The sequence below is a fragment of the Hemicordylus capensis genome, chromosome 10 (assembly GCF_027244095.1).
Source record: "Hemicordylus capensis ecotype Gifberg chromosome 10, rHemCap1.1.pri, whole genome shotgun sequence".
Lineage (NCBI taxonomy): Eukaryota > Metazoa > Chordata > Lepidosauria > Squamata > Cordylidae > Hemicordylus > Hemicordylus capensis.
The window spans coordinates 21,536,644-21,560,509 of NC_069666.1; the positions used below are offsets into that span (position 1 = coordinate 21,536,644).

Below are 23,866 nucleotides of genomic sequence, written 5' to 3' on the forward strand. Positions count from 1 at the left end.
AGCAACCTGTCGCTCAGATGATGGGCTCCCTTTTCCTCAGGGACCCAAGGGTATTTGTCCTGCCCCTTGGTTCAGTTATAGTTATGTCTCTGTGCCCCCCTGCCCTTTCCATTTTCACACTCCTCGGGTTTTAACTTCAGGCAAAAATGATCCACATACGTTAATAAGCAGACACAGAAAAGGTGAAGTTCAAACAACTCATTTTACCGACAGTATCGTTAATGGTCTCATTAACATGCCCAGAACAATGCAAACACAACACAGTTAAGTTTTATACATTGAAGGGTTAACCTGCGTCACTTCACACATTAGGGCATATTCAAAAAATCAAACAGTGAGAAGTCGTAAATTCACTTTGGGAACTAGAGGCGGGGAGGATAATTTGTGCTCAACAAATCCTGCCCTTTTCTCTCATCAACACTTGGATAAATATCGTGTTTTTCGATAAATATTCGTGTTCTTTCAGAGCAACTCTCCTCTGACAGGTGAGCTAGTCTGAAACAAGAATTCCTGCTAGAGGGTAACACCTCTGAAAATAATTTTGTACTGGTTGGTTAAATACAGAACAGACTGATTGCTATCCCCACCCTCCAGACCCATGTGAACCTCTTCTAGGCTTACTTTGAGAAGTATGCTGCCAAAGTAAATCAACGACGACAAAGAAGAAAAAGAGAAAAGGAACTCACCCACTATACTCACTCACACAGTTCCCCATTAAAGGAAAGTCTCTCAGGGCTGCCTTGAGCCTTTTAATCATGTCTCGAAACTCGGGTGAAGCATTTATTCCACTGGGCTCTGGTGAGCTACAAGTTGTGCAAAGCTGTGAGCAACAAAGGCTGAACTCTGCACGGCATGATGTCACCAACTGCACCTTGATGTTTACCTTCAGGGGATGGTCTGGGGAATGTGCCAGCACACCTTTGGAAAACTAGCACAAGCCCTGCCCCTTTAGCTCTCTCCCTACTGCACACAGCTTACATCCTGATAGCTAGTTTTACTTGGTCACATTAGTTTTACACTTAGTTTAGTTAGTTAAAACTTCCCCGGGCTTTGTCATCTATCCTTTGAGCCCACAAATTGTGCCAAGACACTTGATTTTAAAATATGAATGAGACACATACTGCTATTTTGATTTATTTTTGAATCACAGTGATGAGGTGACAGTCTCGACAGGAGAGGAGAGCTGGTCTTGTGGTAGCAAGCATGACTTGTCCCCATAGCTAAGCAGGGTCTGCCCTGGTTGCATATGAATGGGAGACTTGATGTGTGAGCACTTTAAGATATTCCCCTCAGGGGATGGAGCCGCTCTGGGAAGAGCAGAAGGTTCTAAGTTCCCTCCCTGGCAGCATCTCCAAGATAGGGCTGAAAGAGATTCCTGCCTGCAACCTTGGAGAAGCCGCTGCCAGTCTGTGAAGACAATACTGAGTGAGATGGACCAATGGTCTGACTCAGTATATGGCAGCTTCCTATGTTCCTATGAGGAGAAAACCCTCTCTTTACCGACCCACAGCTATAAAAGAGTTTTGAAAAAGCCATTCTGAAAAAAGCACTATTCAGCCACTCAACTATTATTGCACATGGATGGCCAGCTTTTCTCATATTTGATGAGAGAAACTAAAGCAGGGGGAAACTGAGACACTGGGCAATATCCAGACTAAGTTAATCATGACTAGGACCCACTTAGATGAATGAGACTTAAAGTTGGATTTGACTCACTTGTCTCATTGATTTCAATGGTGCATAGTCATGGCTAACTAATCTGGATACTGCCCACTGATTTCACATCTTATTCCTTAGAGGAGCGATAGTACCTTATGTCTCGGGGAACCACACAAGGGAACAAAATTGGAACATTTTAGAATATACTAAATTTACTCCCATTTCTACAGTGCAGCTAGACACAGGAAATTGGATCAGAGTTCTGGAACTTATGAAAGCCACCAACACTTTTCACTCATGTCTGTAGACTGGCAATTGCTCAACACATTCTGCTGAGGCCTGGACATCCAAATGCATGTGGGGAGAAGGGGAATGATGCACTCAGTATTTCCTGCTACACACCTAGAGGGTCAATTCACAGGTGAAACAGAGAGTTCTAGTTTATAGCCTCCATAGAGAAGACACCTAATGGTGCAGCGGGGAAATGCTTGACTAACAAGCAGAAGGTTGCCGGTTCAAATCCCCGCTGGTATTAGGTCAGGCAGATATAGGAAGATGCTGAAAGGCATTATCTCAGCCTGTGCGGGAGGAGGCAATGGTAAACCCCTCCTGTATTCTACTAAAAGAAAGCCACAGGGCTCTGTGGGTGCCAGGAGTCGAAATCGACTTGATGGCACACTTTACCTTTATTATTTATTTATTAAATTTATATGCCGCCCTTCCGATACGGCTCAGGGCAGTTCACAACAGACAAGACAAAGAAGATACCTACTGTAAAACTAGTTGTCAAATTAGCCAATAGAGCACTGCTGACATGCATGATTTTACATGAGCAAATTAAAAATAAGTCAAGTTGACTGTGCTAAAGAGGGCAGTCAGTGGGGTGTAGTGAATCAAGCATCAGATTTTGACCAGGCATAATGGGGTTCAAATCCCCACTAACTGGGATGAACTTGTATCAATCACCATCTTTCAGTTTAACCTCAGGCAAGATTTGTCACAAAACAAAAACAAAAACAAAAACAAAAAACCAGTGGGGCAGGGGAAGGAAAATGACAACCCTATTAATTGGGCAAAGAGGTACTTTGAAAGCCACGGCCCTCTCACATTTACCAAGGGGAGAGCAACTGTCTCCATGAAACCTGGCATGCATATCTCCCAAGGGCTACTACTGGCGTCCCCCTTTTAGGACAGAGAGCCATCTTCTCTCTTACCTTTGCTTGGTGAACTACTTTGTTGAAAAGGAATACATAACAACAGCAGCAGCAATATTCAAAAAAAGGGCAGGAAACCAGTATCTGATTTAACACATGCATGTCACATTATAGAAGGTTTATTTCTAAGAGAATATAAATGCTTGTGATATCTAATTTAGAGAGCCAAAGATTAAAGAAAAATATAAGGAATTGAAAATGAAACTGATCTGTCTACTGGGATGATGAGACATCTCAGCAAAAGCATCTAAGATTTTTTAATTTTAAAAATCCTTGTCTAAAAAACCAAAAACCACCTTGTTCCCCTGGAGACATAGAGCCCCCTCATTGGCAGCCTTCAGTTGGCTCATAAAGCTTCGTCTCTTTAGACTAGTTTTTAGAGTGGTGGTTTCTTGTTGCTAAGAGTTATCATATAGGATATTGTTTTTCACTTCTTGTGCCTTATTGATTCAATTTATTTCAATGAGAGAGAGAGAGAGCGAGAGAGAGAGAGCGAGCGAGAGAGCGAGAGAGAGAGCGCACTGAGTTATTATTATTTTTAAATAACAGAAAAGTAGGATATAAATAATCTGGCATGCTAGTCCTAGGTGGGAGCCCACTGAAACCAAGGGCTACAAATTGCAAGATGCTTATTTTCACTTTAGCCAGTCTTCCACAGTGGCGGCAAGACTGTGGGAGCAAAAACAAATACTTTTGCACTTATGTAAGGCACCCCAACATGTTACAGGATTAAAAAAGGGGTGGCATTTGTTATTTAGAACTCGTACTAAAGAAGATTTGGGCATTCCTTACAGTTTCAATTGGGTCTAAGTCTCTTTAAAGCTTCAGGAATGAAGTCAGACTTGTTAGTCATGGCTTTTAAGTTAGCATCAGCATTTTTCCAGTTCAGTTACTGCTCTGCTAAACTGTTAAGGCTCAGAGCAACCTGTACAGGAGTGCTAGAGAAGCTTGCCTAGAGGACAGGAAACAGGTACCATGATCTACCTGTGGTGAGATAAGGAGGAGGAAGGATCTGGTAAAAATCTGGGGTGAAACTGGAGAGCATCAAGAATGGTGCCTGGAGGCCTGCAGAAAGTGAAAAAGGGCAAAGTTACAGGAAAAGGGAGAGAGGCACCCAAGAAAGGGGCATGCCCAGGTTAGGGAGCATAAGACAAGAGCATGGGGATTGTAAAGGATGAGCCCCTACAACTTTCATAGTCACCAAGAGCTTTCTGAAGCTCTCCAATACATTAAATTGCCTGCAGCTCTAAAAAAGGTATTTTATATGAATCTTCCAAGGCGTCAAATGATATTTTTTCACATCTTAGTAAAATATATCCCCCTGTCCATAGATATAAAATCTGGCATTGGATAAAGGCTGTGTCTCTGAAGTTCAGGAAGAACTGAACACAAGAATATAATTAAACTAACGAACCTTACCGGGCTGAAAACAAACAAAACCTCAAAAATATGCACTTGGCATTTAAGCTGATGACAAATAAGCCCGTGGATGAAATCCTCCAATGAAAGAGTCTTAAAATAATCTGTAGTAGCCAGAAAATAAGCCCTGTCCTTGCTCAATCCGTGGGCACCTGACTGTTCTAACCCTAGACAAATGCCAAATTTTGGGGGTCCCATTGTTGTTGGCTACCTGGGCCATCAAAAATGTACCTGCGGGCCAGATCTGGTCCCCGGGCCTTATGTTGTGCAGGGCTGGCCTACACAAATATGTGAGAGTACATACCCCTTCTATGTTTGTATCTCTGATAATCAGAATGGAGGCTTTAGAGTTAGCCCAACTGTCAAATCTCTCGGGCTCATGTGAGACGTTTCCTGAAGCAAAGCTTCAATGTACTCTAGATCCAGCTTGGTGTAGGCATGTACTTAGCCTGGCATTACTGGGCATGTGAGAGTTGATAACAATGACAAATAAAGAACACGGAACAGAATCTAAAACCTCAAGTACAATTCCTTTTAATCTCAGCGTATATTATAAAACCACTCTTATACATCAGATATTTCATATAGGATAACAAAACCTTCACATATTAAAAAATGACAAAAGCCACTGTAAACCATACATAAGCAACTTGTACAATAAACCTCACATTTACAGAAGTCCAGTCAATTGACTATAATGTTGGAGAAGGGTGCCAGTAAAAGTAAAGCAAATCTGGTACTATATAGAAATATATGTACAAAAATGTTTTGGTGACTAGTAAGGAGTCTGAGTTTTCTATCATTGCGCTGAAGGTGGCTGATTGATAGCCAAACCACATATGGCTTCTGGGACACTTCATTCATCCAGAGCTCCTTAGGAAGCTTTTACTGGCACCCTCCTCTAACGTCACAGTCAATTGATTGGACTTCTATAAATATGACTTTTATTGTAAGAGTTGCTTATGTATAGTTTACAGTGGATTTTATCTTTTTAAAATATGTGATGGTTTTATTATCATACAAAATATCTGATATATAAGAGTGGTTTCATAATATATGCCACATGCAAGATTAAATAAGGATTTGTACTTCAGATTCCATTTGGGGTTCTTTACGTATTAAAGAACCCCAAATTTCTTAAAGAAAGATTAAAAAAATTTCTTAAAGAAAGATTAAAAAAATTAAAGAACCCCATTTCTTTTTGGAAATGGTATAAGGTGTTGGTTTATATATATGGGAGACTTGATGCCATAAATCCCCACGCACTGGGTCCTTGTTTCAACTGGCTTCTCCTCCTAACATAAGAACAGCCCTGCTGGATCAAGGACAATCTAGTCCAGCACCCTTCTTCATAGAGTGGCTCACCAGATGCCTCTGAGAAGCCCACAGGCAAGAGGTGAGGGCATGCCTTCTCTCTTGCTGTTGCTTCCCTGCAACAGATATTGAGTGGTATCTTGCCTCTGAGGCTGGAGGTGGCCCATAGCCACCAGACTTGTAGCCATTGATAGACCTGTCCTCCATGAAATGGTCTAAGCCCCTTTTAAAGCCATCTAAGCTAGTGGCTATAACTTCCCATCTTATGGGAGGAGAACTGGTCTTGTGATAGCAAGCATGATTTGTCCCCTTTGTTAAGGAGGGTCTGCTCTGGTTGCATATGAATGGGAGACTATATGTGTGAGCACTGTAAGATATTCCCCTTAGGGGATGAAGCTGCTCTGGGAAGAACATCTGCATGAAGAAGGTACCAAGTTCCCTCCCTGGCATCTCCAAAATAGGGCTGAGAAAGATTCCTGCCTGCAATCTTTGAGAAGCCGCTGCCAATAAGTGTAGACAATATTGAGCTAGATGGACCAATGGTCTGACTCTGTATATGGCAGCTTCCGATGTTCCACATCCTGTGGCAGAAAATTCCATAGATTGATTATGCACTGTGTGGAAAAGTACTTCCTTTTTTCGGTCCTAAATTTCTTGGCCTTAAGTTTCACGGGATGACCCTTGGTTCTAGTGTTGTGAGAGAAGGAGAAAATGTCCTCTGTCTACTCTCTCTACTCCATGCATAATTTTACAAACCTCCATAAGGAAGGTACTCTGGGCCCCTGATCATCTTGGTTTCCCTCTTCTGCATCTTTTCCATTTATACAATGTTCCCATTTATACAATGTGACCAGAACTGTATACAGTACTCCAAATGAGGCCACACCACAGACTTGTATAAAAGGTAAAGTCAAGTCGATTTCATCTCCTGGCACCTACGGAGCCCTATAGTTTTCTTTCCCCTGCTAACTTGGCAAAGAGGCAGCTTTAACGTGGTGATTCTCTTTATTTAGCAGGGGGAGAATAACTGGCCCTATCCAGCCCCAGTGACTGTTGCTGGTGTCTATCCTGTTTCTTTTTAGATTGTGAGCCCTTTGGGGACAGGTTCCATCTTATTTGTTTGTTATTAGATCACTGAGCCCCTGGTGGCGCAGTGGTAAAACTGCCACCCTGTAACCAGAAGGTTACAAGTTCGATCCTGACCTGGGGCTCAAGGTTGACTCAGCCTTCCATCCTTCCAAGGTCGGTAAAATGAGTACCCAGAATGTTGGGGGCAATATGCTAAATCATTGTAAATCGCTTAGAGAGCTTCGGCTATAAAGCGGTATATAAATGTAAGTGCTATTGCTATTGCTATTATTTCTCTGTGTAAACCGCCCTGAGCCATTTTTGGAAGGGCAGTATAGAAATAGAATGAATGAATGAATGAATGAAAGGTAGTATACAGGAGAGGTTTACCATTGCCTCCTCCAGCGCAGTCTGAGATGATGCCTTTCAGCATCCTCCTATATAGTTGCTGCCCGATAGAGTAGCAGCGTGGATTTGAACCGGCCACTTTCTGCTCGTTAGTCAAGCATTTCTCTGCTGCACCACTTAAGGTGGTCATAGGGCATTATAATAGTCGCATTTTTATTTTCAATCCACTTCCTAATGATCCCTAGCATGGAGTTGCCTTCTTCACGGCTGCTGCACACTGAGTCAACACTTTCAACAAGCTGTCCACTCAGATCACAAGATCGCTCTCTCAGTAAGTCACTGACAGCAAAGACTCCATCAGTGCATATGTGAAGTTGAGTTTTTTTTTGCCCCAATATGCATCACTTTACATTTGCTTACACTGAACGGCATTTGCCATTTTGTCACTCACTCACCCACTTTTGGAGCTCCTCACAATTTTGTCACCCACTTTTGAAGTTCCTCACAATCTGTTGTGGATTCACTACCCTAAATAGTTTAGTGTCATTTGCAACTTTGGCCACTTCACTGCTTACCCCAACTTCTAGTTCATTTATGAACAAGTTAAAGAGCACTGGTCCCAATACAGATCTCTGGGGGACCCCACTCCATTGTGAAAACTGTCCATTTATTCCTGCCCTTTGTTTTCTGTCCTCCAACCAGTTACTGATCCACACATGAACCTGTCCCCTTATCCCATGACTGCTAAGTTTACTCAAGAGACTTTGGTAGGCAACTCTGTCAAAAACTTTATGGAAGCCAACCAGATCATCTTTATCTACATGCCTGTTGACATTCTCAAATAACTCCAAAAGCTTAGTGAGGCAAGACTTGCCCTTGAAGAAGCTGGTTCTTCAGCTGTTCTATGTGTTTAACAATGTTGTCCTTAAGTATGCTTTCCATCAATTTACCTGCCACAGAAGTTAAGCTAACCGGCCTGTGGTTTTTCAGATCCCCCTGGATCCCTTTTTGAAAACTGGAGTTACATTAGCTACTTTCCAGTCCTCTGGTATGGAGCCTGATTGTAGGGACAAGTTCCATATTTTTGCTAGGTGGTCAGCAATTTCACATGTTAGTTCCTTCAGAACTCTTGGGTGGATGTCATCTGGCCCTGGCGATGTGTTAATTTTTAGTTTTTCAAGACAGTTTAGAACATCTTCTCTTGTCACCTCAAATTGGCCCAGTTCTTCAGTCTCCAAGCCTGAGAAGTTCCAGAGCAGATATATGGTCAGTATCCTCCACGGTGAAGACAGATGCAAAACTCATTCAGCTTCTCTACAATCTCTGTATCCTCCTAAATATTTCCTTTTATGCCCTCAACATCTAAGGGTCCAACTGCCTCCCTGGCAGGTACTCTGCTTCTGATGAAGCAGAAGTTTTTGTTCTCCTCCTTGACACTTCTAGCTCTATGTTTCTCAAACTCTTTTTGCATGCCTTATTGTCTCCTTGCATTTCTTTTGCCAGAGTTTATGTTCCTTTCTGTTCTCTTCATTTGGGCAGAACTTCCATTTTCTGAAGAAAGGGCTTTCTCAAAAAGCTAGCTCCTTTTGGAACGCTGGGGATTCTTCTTTTTTGGCCTTCTCCATAACGGGCAGCTTTCTAGCCACATTGCTCTCTGTCTACCTCCACCACCCCAAGACTAAGCACTCTCATAAAAGTCTGGGTAGGCATCTCTGTTCTCATGACTCAAGCACAGTTGGAGTGGAGCAATGCACACAATTCACATTACATTGGCTGAGCCTACAAAATGATAGGTTAAGCCTGGTCAATCACATCCTCCCCACATCCTACCTCAAACCTGCCCACTCTTAGCCAGTAGACTACAATTTGTATTGCCCACCTCAGACCAAGAACTCTTCTCTGAATCTTCTACAGTGCACAAGGGTTCCATAACAGGTGTACAGGGTTCCTCAGTAGATTTCCAGAACACAAAAAGTATACATAGCATCAGTACTAAGACCCTCCCCTCCTGACTCCACCCAAGAAAACTCCTTTAAGATCAAAATGACAAATAATCTTCTGGTGAGTGCAGAGACAAAGAGTTAGGAACACCTTTCATAAAAGGTGAAAGGCACTGAGCTATGGTCACTTGTCAGATACTTATCAGAATGACATGATACTTGTCAGAATGACATGATAGCACACTACTGTCCCTCATGAGAGATCATAGTTGCTAACTGAGGGGGGAACAATGAAATATTTTCTCAGAACTGATTAAAATGAGTCATCTTTGCACAGTTGTTGGCAACTCCAGTGTTTTATGTTGCATGAACACTATGTTCCTCATTTCTCTTTCTGTGTGCGAGACAGAAAGAAACACATCTCTCACTTAACCTTTAGTTAAGTTCTAGAGATCTGCTGGACATTTTGTGATATAATGAACACAGTACCAATTAAGCAGAGATTTCTAACATAAGCTGGATGTTTGGCAGGATGGGCGAGAAGCCTCTGCCAGCCCTAACGAGGATGAAACAAATCTGGAGAAACAAATATGATCTAGGATGGTGATTCAAAGTCGGCACTGGAACTAAGGAGCTAAGTGGTGTTGACAATGAATAAATATCAGACAGTCTGAGCAGGAATTACTATTAGGGATGCTCGTGGAGAAGATATCTGCTTTAGTGCCAAGGCGGGCTTTTCAAATAATGGTAGTGGTGACAGAGATAGTGGGTTCTGTTCTGCAGGTACTTTGTTAGAAATGAGCAAATGGCATTACAGAGGTAGAGGTGCATTTATCAATAAATAAAATAAACAATGAGGTTTTCATCCATTATGACTACTGTCTGCCACTGAAGGGCAGAAATACACATGCAGTTTGCTATAACCCACCCATCAGCTGTGCTTTAAAAGCTTAAAGGCCATTGCTTCCTTCCATGGTGGGACCATGATATTTTCCATTCAAGAATGTTACCAGGCGCAGAATGGAAAACATTGTTGAAGAATTAATGGATCAGGTCCAAATGAGTTAGGAAAGAATTACATGGAACCCACACTGGAGGTCTTAGAGATCCGATCAAATTGTTTCCATGTTATTGGTTATCTGTTTGCATTTTTGCTATGAAAATCGGCTTTGATGACAAATGGTTCCTTTACTAGTGCATCTGAAGGAGACTAGAGTTCATATATGGATCGCTCGTTTACTAGCTAAATGTGTGGGGGCAGACATTGAGTCTGTCTGTTCTAATGAAAAAGGAACAAAATACTGTATGGTAGTAAGAAAAAAATACTTGAGAGGCTTATCATTTAGAGCCAAAGTCATTCAGTGATGGATGTTTCTTACTTAAACCAACTTAGATTCTTGCAGGTGTCACAGGCATAATGAAATTGTCTTTCCAGAGGTGTCATAACAATAACTTTGAATTGCTCTAGCACAGTGTTATCATTTGCCACCACCTTTCCTAATCTTCTGCAGGATAAAAAACCAACCAACAAAATCTCAGTTCCTCCTGTTGATATACCTTCAGGATCCCTGTCAATCTGACATTTCATAATCCTATGTCATTTTTTAGGTTATCAGCTTGATTTCTCCATCAGCATTGCAGCGCTTAGTATTCTCAAGCAAATGTTATGTTCATTGATGGTTATCTTCACAGCTTCAAGTTGCCTACCAACTCTTTGGAGTGAAGGTTTTCTGTTTCTTCAGTATTCCACTGTTTGTAGCATAAATTTGCATTGATTCATTAAGTTGACTTGCAGAGACCTAACATCATTGGATATACCACTTACATATGTAAACTGTAAAGTTGGCAGAACTCTCTCAATGCTAATCAAACTATAAAAGAACTGTAAAGTTCTTTATGAGTAAAAATGTATATAGCTGACATTTCATAGAATCTTCCTTTTCCATCCATAAGAACATAAGAGCCACCTTGCAGGATCAGACCCAAGGCCAAGCTAATCGAGCATCCGGTTTCACACAGTGCCCCACGAGACAGATGCCTCTGGAAAGCCCACAGAGAAGAGGTGAGGGCATGCTCCCTCTCTTGCTGTTACTCCCCTGCATTTACTCCCCTGGTATTTAGAGGCATTGTGAAGACAGTAGCAATTCAGTAGCATTCAGCAGCAACTCATGAAAAGCAACACCATTCAAAGGAATCAATGAAAGAGGTAGTACAACAGAAAACAGGAAGCCACAGAGCAAACACATACACAACCCAGCCTATAATTTCATTATCATTTGGGCCTTCAGTTTTGATTTTATTTGGATGGAAACCAATTTCTTTAGATTACTTAATACTCTTAGGCTTCAATCCTATGTATATTTATTTGGGAGTATATATAGGACTGGGATGGTCATTGTATAGTAGTGTTTGTAATGGAACATGGGTACTGACAAATCACAATAATTTATGAACATATCACACAAGCTTCTGGAGTGCTGGGCAATATTTACCTTTTGTTAAGAAGCATTTAATTAAAACCCATTTCCAGAAAAAAACCCAGTGGTCCACCATTTAGTGCCTTCTTTAATTTAATTGTTTAAGTTAGACCTCAGCCCTGCTCCCTCTGTAGACAGACAACAAGGAGTAGAGGATTGGGGACTCCGCCTACTGCAGAATAACGTCTCTCTTGACATTCCATTGTCACATGTTATTGTGAAGCATTCAATGGCACATGGCCACAGAAGTGAAAGAGCACAGTTTTAATAAATAGCAAATATATGTAACATTAATACACCCCATTAGTGAAAATGGCTTCCAACGGAACTTTAGACAACCATGTGCATGTCAGCAGCATTTAAATTCCCCGTTTGGAAAAATATACAGGAAACAGCATACAATATAGTAGGCAAACTTAAGACGTGCTATTCATAATATTTTACCTTTCAGTTGGAATCTGAGGGGGAGAAGAATGACTCTTCAAGTTTTCTTCTGAGATCTCTGGAGATGTTGCTCTCTCTTCTCCATGTGTTAGCCCAACTTCATTAACTCCCAATTCCACCCCAGTCAGCTTTTGATCACTTAGTGCTTCCATCTTTGCTTGTTCACATTTAAACATAAACACGATGGATGGTTTCTCACTTGAATCCGTTTTTGACTCGCTGAACCAATTATGGCGTTGGACAGGAGGGGGTGGGAGCATGTGAATCACAGTTCCATCAAGACCCACCAGTTTCCCCTTTTCTCTCTCTCTGTCTTCCTCCTCTTCGGTCTTTCTGCGACGAAAGAAGCTCTTAAACGATATCCAACGCTTGGGTTTTGCATCAACAGCTCGTCGACTTTCTGAATGCAATACTGATTCTGCTTCTGTTGATCTCGTGGGGCTCATAGGTTTGGTCCAATTGCTGAAATGCCTTTGCAACACTTTACTAGCATGATAAGGTGAGGATGTGGAACGTGGAGGAGGGAATGGGGGAGGCTGCTCTGTTTTGGGACTTGCAGTACTTGGCGAAACTGCCATTGGTTTTGAAGACTGCGTGACTGGGGACTTTGACAGGCTTTCCTTCGGCAACATTTCTGTGGATTTAACTGCTTCAGCATCAGGGCTGGACTGTGTTGTAAAAAGAGATTTTGGTCGCACTGGCATGCTTTTACTTGGGTCTGCGTCAGGTGGCAGGGAATACAGTTCTTCCACACTGCAAGACTTGGGTCCTGCTTGAGGTGCTTCTGGGGGAGTCTGTGGAGGCTGGATAGAAGCTACAATCTGTGATAGCACTGTACAAGCATTTTCCCGACTGCCACTAGGTATCTCCTGTGCAGCTCCTATTTTGGCTGCAGGGTCCTGAACAGTTCTTTGGATTTTTGTTGGGGAGTTGTGATCAGAACCTTTTGGAGAAACCTGACCTTTGCCAAGACAGCTGTTGAGCTCCTGGACCTTCTGAGCCACAGAACCCAGTTTTCTCTCAGTGCTATTAGCAATTACTTTAGCTTGGGAAAGTTCAGCCGATGCGCTGGCCATGTTTTCAGACACTTTGCTTTCTGTCTCAATTTCTTCATAAGTGTGGCTGATCACACTTGTAGTTTTATCTTTAACTGAGAGCTCCCCACTAGTCCCTAGAAAACTTTTATAGATGGCCAAATTATCGTATGCATTTGGGTTGATCACAATAGGAACTTTGATTGCATTCTTGGCACTCCTAGCATAAGTTGGCTCATCATGAATAATAATGGGGAAGGGTGGCATGCCAGCATTATTGTAACTATTGAATTTTATTTCAGACAAGTTAGGAGATTTAACAGGGATGGTTTTTGTAGAAATATTTGTTGATGTGGGTGAAGTAGGGGCAGATTTGTGGATGCTCTTCCTTAAAGGTACAGAAGTTCCTGGAGTGTTAGCAATTAGTTCCACTTTAGGAATCTTTTGCCGTGGGCTAGTACTGGAAGTCCAAACTTCTTGGTATCTGACTGCACTAGATTTTTTAAGGTTGGCACTTACTTGCCCTGATGGCACAGGATGAGATGAAACATTTGAACTTGGAGTATCGGGTGAATTTGGGTTAGGTTGGGTACTTTTTGTATCTACGCTTCTTGACTGATTCTCTGTACATTCATGGGTCATGGCTGCTGACACATCCACTATTGTATATGGTTTGCACACAGGTTGTTCCATGTTTACTACCCTATAAGGTTTTGCTTGTTCTTCCACAGGAACCAAATTTGTACTTGTTGCTTGACTTGTCACACCTGAATGACTTTGGAATTCTTGTTTATCACTTTGGACAGCAATCTTGCCATCCTTCTCTTCCAGTCTAAGGGCAAGAACAGCTTTGTGTGTCTCCAAAGCATTGGTAGCAGTTTGAGGGTTTTTAGTTGCTGTTTTCAACGGATGATCATTGCAAAAGGGATCATATCCTTCCTCCATTAATTTGATATCTTTAGGGGTACCAGGGGACAATCCACCATTGCAGAGCTTTTGAGAGGAACTGCTAGTGGTCCCAGACCGCGATTCTTCAGTCAAAGACGAATCAGGAGATGTGGAATCTGATGACACCATACTTTGTAAGCTTTCTTGCCCATAAAGGATCACAGGGTCATCACCATAACCGTTCAAAATTTCATCATAGCTATCATCATAGTCTACTGCACAAAACCGCTGGAGAGACTTGTTCCTTAAAGGCACTGTGTTCCATTTTTTGTCAACACAAAATCGGACAGGCGATAAAGTATTAGCTCTAAAGTTAGCAAAGCGTGGCTGTCCCCTCATGCGAATTTCCATTGCTAGCAGCTCTTCATCACTTTCGTCCCAGCTCTCATGGTCTTCGTGCATGCTGCCAAAAAACATATCATCCTCGCTCTCATCCCCACTAGAGAATTCTGGATAACAGAAACGGCCACCTTCATTACTTATTACATCAGTGTTTCCACTCAGAACAACATGCTTATTATGCAAGTCCTTCATTCCACCCATCATGCAGCTTGGAGGAATCTTCCTTTCTAATGACTTTTTATAGCAACTGTTTATTCTTCCCAAGAATGCTTCCCTTGAATTAATTTCGTTTCCTGTTAAAGAAGATGTGGTATCCAAGCCTGCAATTTCCTTCAAAACTTCTGTCAGTCCATTATTGTTGCTTGGAACCTTACCTACACCATCACTGCTCGCATAAGGTCTATGAATCTGACTATAGCTTTCAATTTCTTCATTATTATTATTATTCAGTGGTTTTTTGTTCAAGACAGTCCTATTTTGGTTCCACCCTACCATAACTGGCTTGTTCTCACAGAGCTCTTGTGAGCTGACCTCGCCACATATAGTCTGCCCGTCTACTGTCATCATGGTAGGTTTCACGGCTATAGTGGGCTTTTTTGCCACAGGAGGTCGAAAGTTGCTTGTATTCCTAGCACGCTGGCTGTTGCTGTGGCTTGCACTGGCTTTCAGATTTGCATTTGAGATTGGAGGTTTTTCAGTGGCTGGAGGCAATTGGTGCAAGCTTTTTGGCTTGAAGCAGTTCTTACATTCACCAGGTTTCCAGACATGTTCAGTGAAGGCATTGCAAGCAGACATTTTCCCAGGGCTAAGCACCTGTTGTTCAACGTTGTTCAGTGCATGGTAAGATCATTCGGTTTCACTTCGCTCATTTATCTTGACTGCATCATCCAATCCTGGTCATCCTAAACAACAGAGAAAGAAATGAATAAGAACAGGAACCAATCAATCAATGAAGAGTGATTGTGTGTGTACTTGTGTAGGTGAAGAGAGATTGCGTGCATACTCAGGAAGCTGTTCCTCTCAACCTACTGTAGGATCTCGGGAACTTCAGGATATCTTTTGACCCTTAGTGACTTTAACAGTCACTATTTTTCAGCATAGCTCTCCTCACAAGGTTGTTGTAAGGATAAAATGGATGGGGGAAGAAGCTAGTATACAGCCTTGAATTCCTTGGAAGCAGGATTAAAAAGAAAATACATACATACATACTTGGAAAGCAAATGATATACAGAAAGGAGCCCACACTGTAAAGATGGGCATAAGCATCCAAAACATATTCCCATCCCAGTAAAAGGATGGCTTGTTAAGAAACTGACCGTGCATGTTCCTCAAACTACTCATTTGGGGTTGGAATAGAAGTGTACTATTAGTGGAATGGAAATCCTGCCCTAGTCATTCAATGTAATTAGTAGCTGCTTGTTAAGAAGCCTTCAGAACATTTTTTCCTGCTTTCCCTATCAGGAACAATTACATGGATGCCATTCCATTAATACTTTCACACAAGTTCTGAAAGACAGAAGGCTTCAGGGAAGGGTGTGTTTAAATTATTATGAAGCTATTTCATCACCTCCTCTAGTTAGCATAGGCTAAAAGACTGCGAGCTTGTCTTGCACAATGTGCCTGGAGCACCACAGTATTACTTCTGGTTACTGTCTGTTTTACTATACCTCTGTGCTGTATTTCAATATAGGCCCCATTCAGACATGACTGTGTGGGTGGGTGGCTGCTTAACACACAACTAGATGGAGGCACTTGTGTGTGTGTCAGGCTTTCCCTACCATGTGATGCCAAGTGATTTTTAACCAAGCCATTGCAACTTCTCATTCTGGAAGAACATGGTTAAAACTGTTGGAATTACATGGGGAGTTGCTCACAGAAAAAGCACACAGCAAATGAAGCACCATCCAGAGAGTTGCATTTCAAGTGGCTACTCACACAGCAACTCCCTTAAATGAGTAACAGCTGGGCTGGGCGCAGAGTATCTGCACCTCTAGTTCTACGCCCGCCACCATTTTCTCTCCCTCCCCCAGCTGCCTCTGTTTTCCTCTCTCTCTGCCTGTAGCTCGCTTGCGAACTCTCGCAAGAGCTGCCACATATGGGATTAGTGAAGGGTACGCCTTAGAGAAATATCTATATTGATAGTATTTGAAAATTAACTGCAATCTGCTTTTGAAATACCAAAAGAAACAAAACATCAGCTTACAAACGTTTAACTCATCCCAAATTGTGAAAGGAACTAGACGCCTGTTTGCTCCTAATTAGTTTGAACGAAGACCGATTTCAGCAGGAAAAAGCACTGCATAAAGACATTTATTTTGTCAAAAACATTGTTCCAATGTTGATTTATTGGCTGCCTTATTGTGTGCAGCTATTATGCAATGTGCACATACTGACTCATTGTGGACTGACAACATTACTAAATTTGTTTTCACAAAATACAAGTCTCTCTTCTCCTCCCATCCCCAGCACATGACTGCACTTGGCCTTTATCACACTGTGGTATACAATAAGCATAAGTAGTGAAATTGGGGATTTATCTGTCTATCTGCACATACACTGTATTGCTGTATGGCAAGTGATACTGCTAATTCCTATTAGACAGGCAACCCCTCTTTCAAGCACCAGATGGAGCTGTAGCATAACAATAGAAGAATTTCTAAACACAACATCTTGGCTCCACTATTTCCTAGTACAGCAACACACAATCTTACCTCTTCAACTGCAGTTCCAAAGCTTTCTCTATATGGCTTGATGAATGTGAGAGCTGCCTTTGGCTGTTGTAAAACTGATAATGCTATCAGTTAAATGACTCTATATTAAATTACAAGATGATAGTTTAGTATGCCACAATTCCATATAGCACACTCTAAACGCCACATTAAAGAAGGGGGGAAAAACGTTCCTGAAATAGTTGAGATAATCATGAAGAAAATGTAAGAAATACCACTTCAGCTATTCCCCGCTTCAAGTAGCTATTGTAAAGATTCTATCCTTTTAAGAGTATTGTCTGTAATCCAGATTCCAAGCAACTGCTTAAACTCCTAATATTTATATTTTTAATGCAGTTTTATAACCATTTCCTGCTAATCGGCTTGCAACACGAGGTCTCCCATCATACTTTTAAGTTATGGCGATGTTTTAATAACCGATGACTCGTTTAACTCCAGCTCGTCCAGAGATATTGCAGCGCTCTGATTGCTAATGAAGCCTTGCCTTTAAATACTTCTAATGAGGTCGTGTCTGTAGGTGACCAGAATTCTGTCCAGGTGAGTCCAGATCCAGGAGAATGGTCACAGAAGGACTCCCCCCCGCTTTTAACTTAACAAAACAAAACAAAACAAAACAAAATAAAATAACTGTGCCTCTGTGGGAAGCAGCAGCCTCAGCAGAGCTTGAAGTGCTGACAATGTCCCTGACAGCTGGTTCCTGCTTTTTACCAGGTCTCCTCCCCACAAAAAATGTGTTAGGAACTGACCCTGTGATGTGACAATGAAGGGAAAACATGGCGACTGGCAGGAACTGGCTGCTGGGAACGTTATCCGTGCTTGAAACACTGAAGTCCCCTATTGTCCACAGAGCTGCAGCATTAAGCACTTAAAGAAAAAAAGCTTCGCCACCACCAACCCTAAGCCCACAAAACCTTTTGGAACTTTTCAAGAAAGCAAGTAATCATTTTTCCAGGCTGGTAAATTTGCTGGCTTAGTGCCAAGACTGCTCTAATGTATAGGAGCTGAATGATTTTAAACGAGCGAAGGAGGACCCAGGCTCACAGTTAATTTGAGAGCCTGAATACAGGAATGTCAAGGCTCCGTAGCTGGCTTGATTTCAAAATGGCATTGCAAGAAAATTCTGAAGGACTTTAGTTTTATAGCAGTACATAGATGCTTTTGATATAGAAAAAGGTTCTGCAGGAGATAGTAGGCTCTTGGCATGTCAATTTGGAATATTTCCTTTTTATAATATGTTAGGAGGGTAAAATCAATTATAAGAAGCAAGTAAGCACCAAGAATAGGTTGACATTGAAGCCAAGAATAAAGGTGGACATCGAAGCCAAATTTGACCCTTTTGGAGAGGAACCCTTAACTAAATAAGGTATACTTGCACAGATCAGCCTGAAGTTGGTCCCTTATACTCAATGCATAACTAATATGTCTGTTATATATTTCTATTGAAATATTCTGCCATCAGATAACTGGATCCTGCATACATACCGGCCACACTCGCATGTAACACAAACATGGGAGGTCCCTTCACCTCCAGTTTCAGAAAGTGCACACTCAAGTGCAAGCAACCGCAGTTTTGCTTCAAAATTGACCCATGGATTCCCTAGTGAGGCCCGCTGCCTGGACCTCCAGTTCTGCAGGGCCAGTATTATGTCCCAGTGCTGACACTGCAGTCTGCATGTTCCACAACCAGGGAGAAATCTCCTCTCTGGCTCCGGCTGCTATTGGCTGTGCAGGCTGTCCTTCATAAAAGGAGGAAGACCGCTCAGCCAGTTCCTTCTCCTCTCTGCAGTCAGCGAGACCGCAGAGAGCGAGAGCGAGCGAGCGACAGAGAGAGCTCTCTGTTTCATCCAAATGCGGACAGGAGAGCAGGGGGAAGCAGAACCGCTGGTCCACTGGACCTGCATTTCTGCATTACGTCCAACGGTGGCCAGTGTGCGACCACAGAAAGTAGACTTCTGAAGCAACTATGGATTTGGATACGAAAAACCAAAACTTAGCTATGCTTGACACAGCAATGTTTGAAGAAAAAGCAAACACTGATGTTTTAACTTATTCCTTTGATTTGATAATAAAGACATCAAGGCAGAAATAAAAATCAGCAATATATCCAGTGTGCATATGCACATCGGGAACTTGAAATCTCCACCTGTTTACAAGCAATTTCTTATGTTCTGTCTTCTTGCTATTAACAGTCTGCCTCATGAAAGAAAACCCATGCAGTCTCCTTTTCCCTCTATGCATTTCAGGCACTATTTCTTTGTTCTAAATTTCAGGCTGGCAGGTCCCCTTCAAATGCTTGCTGGCTGAATCACAATGAAGACCTCCTACACTAATACTTTATACTAACATAATCCAGTTAAAAGGAACTTAATTGGTGTGCACTATTCCCTGCAATTTCAGCATTCTAAAAATGAATAGTCTCAGTAAGTACCAGATGGTGACATGCACTAATTAATCAGGCCAGCTCAATGAATGAGCCTATTAAAATGAATGCACCTATTAGACATGTGTTTTCAATGCTCTCTGCTGCAAAAGCCTCCCTGTAAATGAATGCCTGATTCATCTAGTGAGCAATATAGACAAGAGTGTGCTGCAATCATTTGCAAATGTAATGCCATCAGCGCATCATCTGCCTTTATATCACTAGATACTTCATGCCAAAGCATGGATTTATTTTGTTTCCCCTTCAACTGGGCATGTTGAAGGCCTTTATCTTCCACCTGTTTGGGAGGAGCTTCTCAGCATCGACCTGCTCCAGAATGAGCTGTGGCCACCAAACTTCATCCCTCACAGGCCTTCTTATAGAGCGAGCCAATCATTGTTCAGCAAGAGGAGACTCTTGTAAGAGCACTGCCTTTCACCAACACTCCCAGCAGGAATAACCTAGGCCATGCTTTATCACAGCAAATACAGAACATTACAAAATGATCAATACAGATTTGCCCTCTTGTGAACATCACAGGTATGTGCAAATAAAAAAGGGGGTGCATACATATAAACAGAGCATCCTTCAAAACTGTTTTCAATTTTAGGATCCACTTCTGTGCTATCAACACTTTTGTGTTAACTGAAGATAGCTTTGCTGTTGAAAATGGCTGCTTTCCCTGCTTGCAGAACAACTGGGTACTTTTATTATGCTTCCTCAAATTGGCCACACTTGGTGGCTCTCCAGATTGACTGCAAACAAGTAAAGGCAGTTGTGTCGAGATATGTACAGGGTGTTAAATGAAAAGCAAATGCTTACATGTGCCACAAATTGGTTCAGAAAATCCTCAGTATGAATTGAGCATCTCCCTGTTGTGATGTGGGGAAAGATCAAACTAACTGCTGTTTCTCCAATAAGATACTATATATGTTCCTGTGCAGTGTTCCAAGTGGAAAAAATGCCTAAAAGCAGCTAATAGAGGCCTTCTATTTATACCATTATGGCAGAATTCTTACATTTCTATGACTAGAATTTAAAGTATGTGTAATAAGGTTTACAACACCATCAGTAAGTATCAAACAAGTTGTAACGATCAGCCAGTAACCGCCTTTCCTTTCCCCTAAAGAGTGAACCAGAAGTGTACCCTGTCCTGACTGACAGGCTAGTACTCAACCAATCAGCCACCAGGTGGGTGGGACCTAGAGGGCCATAAGACAGGAAGAGAAAGGTTTCTTTGTGCAGTTGAAGCTAGGCTGGGGTTGCAGCAGGACGTGTGGCCATGGAGTTTGGCTGCAGAAACAACTACAGATCCTTGAGACACAGGTAGGAAGCTTGATTCTCATCAGGTGATGGGTGAGTTCAAGGGAGAAGGAAACCAGAGCTTTTTGGCCTCTGGAAGTATAGCCTAGGGAACAGTTAGTTCGTTAGTGTTAGACTTTTATTTTCCTTTCGTGTGCTCTGTATATCCTTGCAACTGGTCTAGGACTGTGAACCTGTAACGTAACTAAGCTAAGAAACAATAGCCTGCGCCCATCCATCCAGGGTGCTGTAAAAGGTAATTTTGTGTTTTCCTACATCCCAGGTCTTTAGAACTGGGAAGTCATGATTTTTAAAGTGTGCCAACCCAAATGTCATCTGGGGTGCTTTTGAAGTATTCTTGAAACTATTGGGTGTTTCTTCTACCTGTAACTAAAAGCTGAGAGAGCCTCAGACAGAAACTGTCTATAGTATTTTGAATAAAGTTGATTTTTCTTTTTGTTCTTTGCAATTTTAATAAGTCTCTTGAGTGGATTTTTAACTCAGGAAAGTGGGGCTGGAAAAGGGATGACTCTGGTGCAGACATGGAAGGTTTTTGTACTCTTCCAATAGTAAAGAGAAGAAGAGCTCCCTAGAATTTCACCCAAGCCAGAGGGAATTAAACTCTGTTAATTCAGGTGTGGTGGCAGCAAATAAACTACTAGAAGTCCAGGAACATTTTGGGTAGAAGCCTTTGTTCAGAAAGCTCAGCGGGGAGATGATTCAGCATTTTGCTTCCCCTCAAATGGGCTTGATCTGAGACAAAGGCTGGGTAAATCCGCTACACACGTTCATTCTGATATGTATTTTTAATGAAACTAGCATACAATGGGTAAAATTCAGACTAGTTATTAGTAGGCACCATTAATATGTGACAAATCAGTCATGATTAACTTCTGTCCCATTAACTTAATAGGGCTTAATAAGTGATTAATATTAATGCCACCCAGTATAAACTGTTAAGACTTCCTCTGTGGTTTGAACTGTAAAATTAAGCAATAAAAAGTGATAAGCAGAGAACAAGAACAATTATTTATTTATTTATTTATTATACCGCCCAAACTTTAGTCTTTGGGCGGTTAACAGTGACATAAAAACAATTAAAACAAGTATAAAAGGTTAAAACAGTTTAACAATTTTAAAACAGCATAAAATTAAAATCTACAAATTTAAAGAGCTAAAAAGCTTGGGTGAAGAGATGGGTCTTCAAATGTTTTTTAAAAACAGAGATGGGGAGGATTGTATCTCAGCAGGGAGTGCATTCCACAATCTCAGGGCAGCAATCGAGAAGGCCCATCTCCATGTGGCCACCAGATGAGCTGGTGATAACCGGAGACAGACTTCCTCAAGTGACCTCAATGGGCGCTGGGGAACATAATGCAGAAGATGTTCTCTTAAATACCCAGGGCCCAAGCCGTTCAGGGCTTTATAAGTTATAATCAGCACTTTGTATTTTGCCCAGAAACCTATTGGCAGCCAGTGTAGCTCCATCAACAAGGGAGTAATGTGGTCTCTCCGAGATGACCCGGCTGCCGCATTCTGAACCAACTGAAGTTTCCAGTCTACGTACAAAGGCAGCACCACATAGAGCGCATTACAGAAGTCAAGTCTGGAGATTACCAACAAATGTACTACTGTTTTGAGGTAATTGATCTCGAGAAACAGACACAGCTGACGTATCAGCCAAAGCTGATAGAAAGCACTCTGGCCACCGCCTCAACCTGAGAAACCAGGGAGAGGTGTGGATCCAGAAGTACTCCCAGACTGCGAACCTGTTCATTTTGGGGAAGTGTGACTCTGTCCAGAGCAGGTAGGTCAAAATCGTCTCTGGAGTTCTGACCCTGTACAATAAGTACCTCAGTCTTAACTGGATTCAGCTTCCATTTATTCTCCCTCATCTAGTCCATTACTGCTTCCAGGCGGGCATTTAGGGAAGATATGCCATTTCCTCACATCCCCTCACCCGCTCCTCTACAGAATATCCTGGAGGGAGAACCTGGGACCAGACTGGACCACTAGCTTCCCGCAACCAAGTCTCGGTAATATACACCAGGTTGGCCCCTTCATCCATAATCAAATCACGGATGAGTTCTGATTTATTTTGGACCGACCTGGCATTACAGAGGAGCAAGGTAAAGTTATGTGGGTTGTTGGCAGTGTTCTCCGAGATCAAAGAGCTGGCAGGACAGTCAGAAGAGGAGAAAGCGATTAAGTTTCTGACTACCCTTCTTCTGGAACAGCCCGCTGCCCTGCCAACATTACTACTTCTATTCCCCACCACCACTGGAATAGCTGCCCCACATTCAACGAAGGTCCTCCCTGCCTCCCCATTTCCAGACAAACCCACACACATTACGACAACTTCAACCCAATTCTAAAACAAGTTAAAACTAATTAAACTGAAGCCCCACTACTGAATGCCCCCCTCTATACAAATAGCTGGACAAAATGTCCAGCCCTCGCCCTCGTTTCTCCACCGAAGTGGCTCCCCCAAAGGGGTGACCCCCTTTGGTGTTACACTGCCGCCACTGGCAGCCTTCCTATATAGGCTGAGCAGCAAGCTCAGCAGGTGGAATCAGGAAAAACTACACAGTCACCCTTGCAGCCCCAGTCCTGCGAAGCCTCTCCACAACCAGTCCTGGGGAGGGGGGGGGGAGGCAGACGGCAACTAAGGGGGCAGAACAGAAGAGGCAGCCCGGCAGGCACCCCAGCCTCTCACCCTGGGGTAGATTGATTGCTGACAAGGCTGACTTCATGAACAGAAAGCTAGGTTCAGACAATCCAAGAAACCATGGTTTTTGGGTTGTTAACACAAGCTGAATATGTGCAGAACAGTATTCCCTCTAACAGGGATTCCCAGATGTTGTGGACTACAACTCCCATAATCCTCAAGCAAAAGCCATTGTAGTTGGGGATTCTGGGAATTGTAGTCAAAAATATCTGGGAATCCTGTTAGAGGAAACACTGGTGCAGAGCCGATTTCACATCCTGGTTTGGAAACCCCAGTTAAGTCCGAGCTCCCAGAAGATATCACCAAGAGCTGTGGTTTAGCAAACTAGAATTTCTATCTTCCTCAGCTTGGGCACATAGCTGTGACAAAGGAGAAGAGGGAGTGTGCTCACTCCTTTGGGTCACGTTAATAATCCAACCATCTATGGCAAATGTATTTGTAGACAAGGGCAAACCTAGCAGTAATGAAATGGTTTTGGATT

General features: G+C 42.3%; 1 protein-coding gene across 5 annotated transcripts in view; it reads right to left on the bottom strand.

Annotated features, from left to right (window-relative positions):
- The window catches only part of PEAK1 (pseudopodium enriched atypical kinase 1), a 100,392-nt gene that overhangs the window by 19,646 nt on the left and 56,880 nt on the right, over nucleotides 1-23,866 (bottom strand). For 4 of the 5 annotated variants that reach the window (XM_053273129.1, XM_053273130.1, XM_053273131.1 and 1 more), the window contains one exon: nucleotides 11,884-15,109. In XM_053273129.1, the coding sequence (XP_053129104.1) occupies nucleotides 11,884-15,002 (3,119 nt within the window). In that variant the 5' untranslated portion in view covers nucleotides 15,003-15,109. Of the gene's footprint in view, nucleotides 1-686; nucleotides 804-11,883; nucleotides 15,110-23,866 lie in introns of all 5 variants that reach the window. The other variant, XM_053273133.1, reaches the window with a different exon arrangement.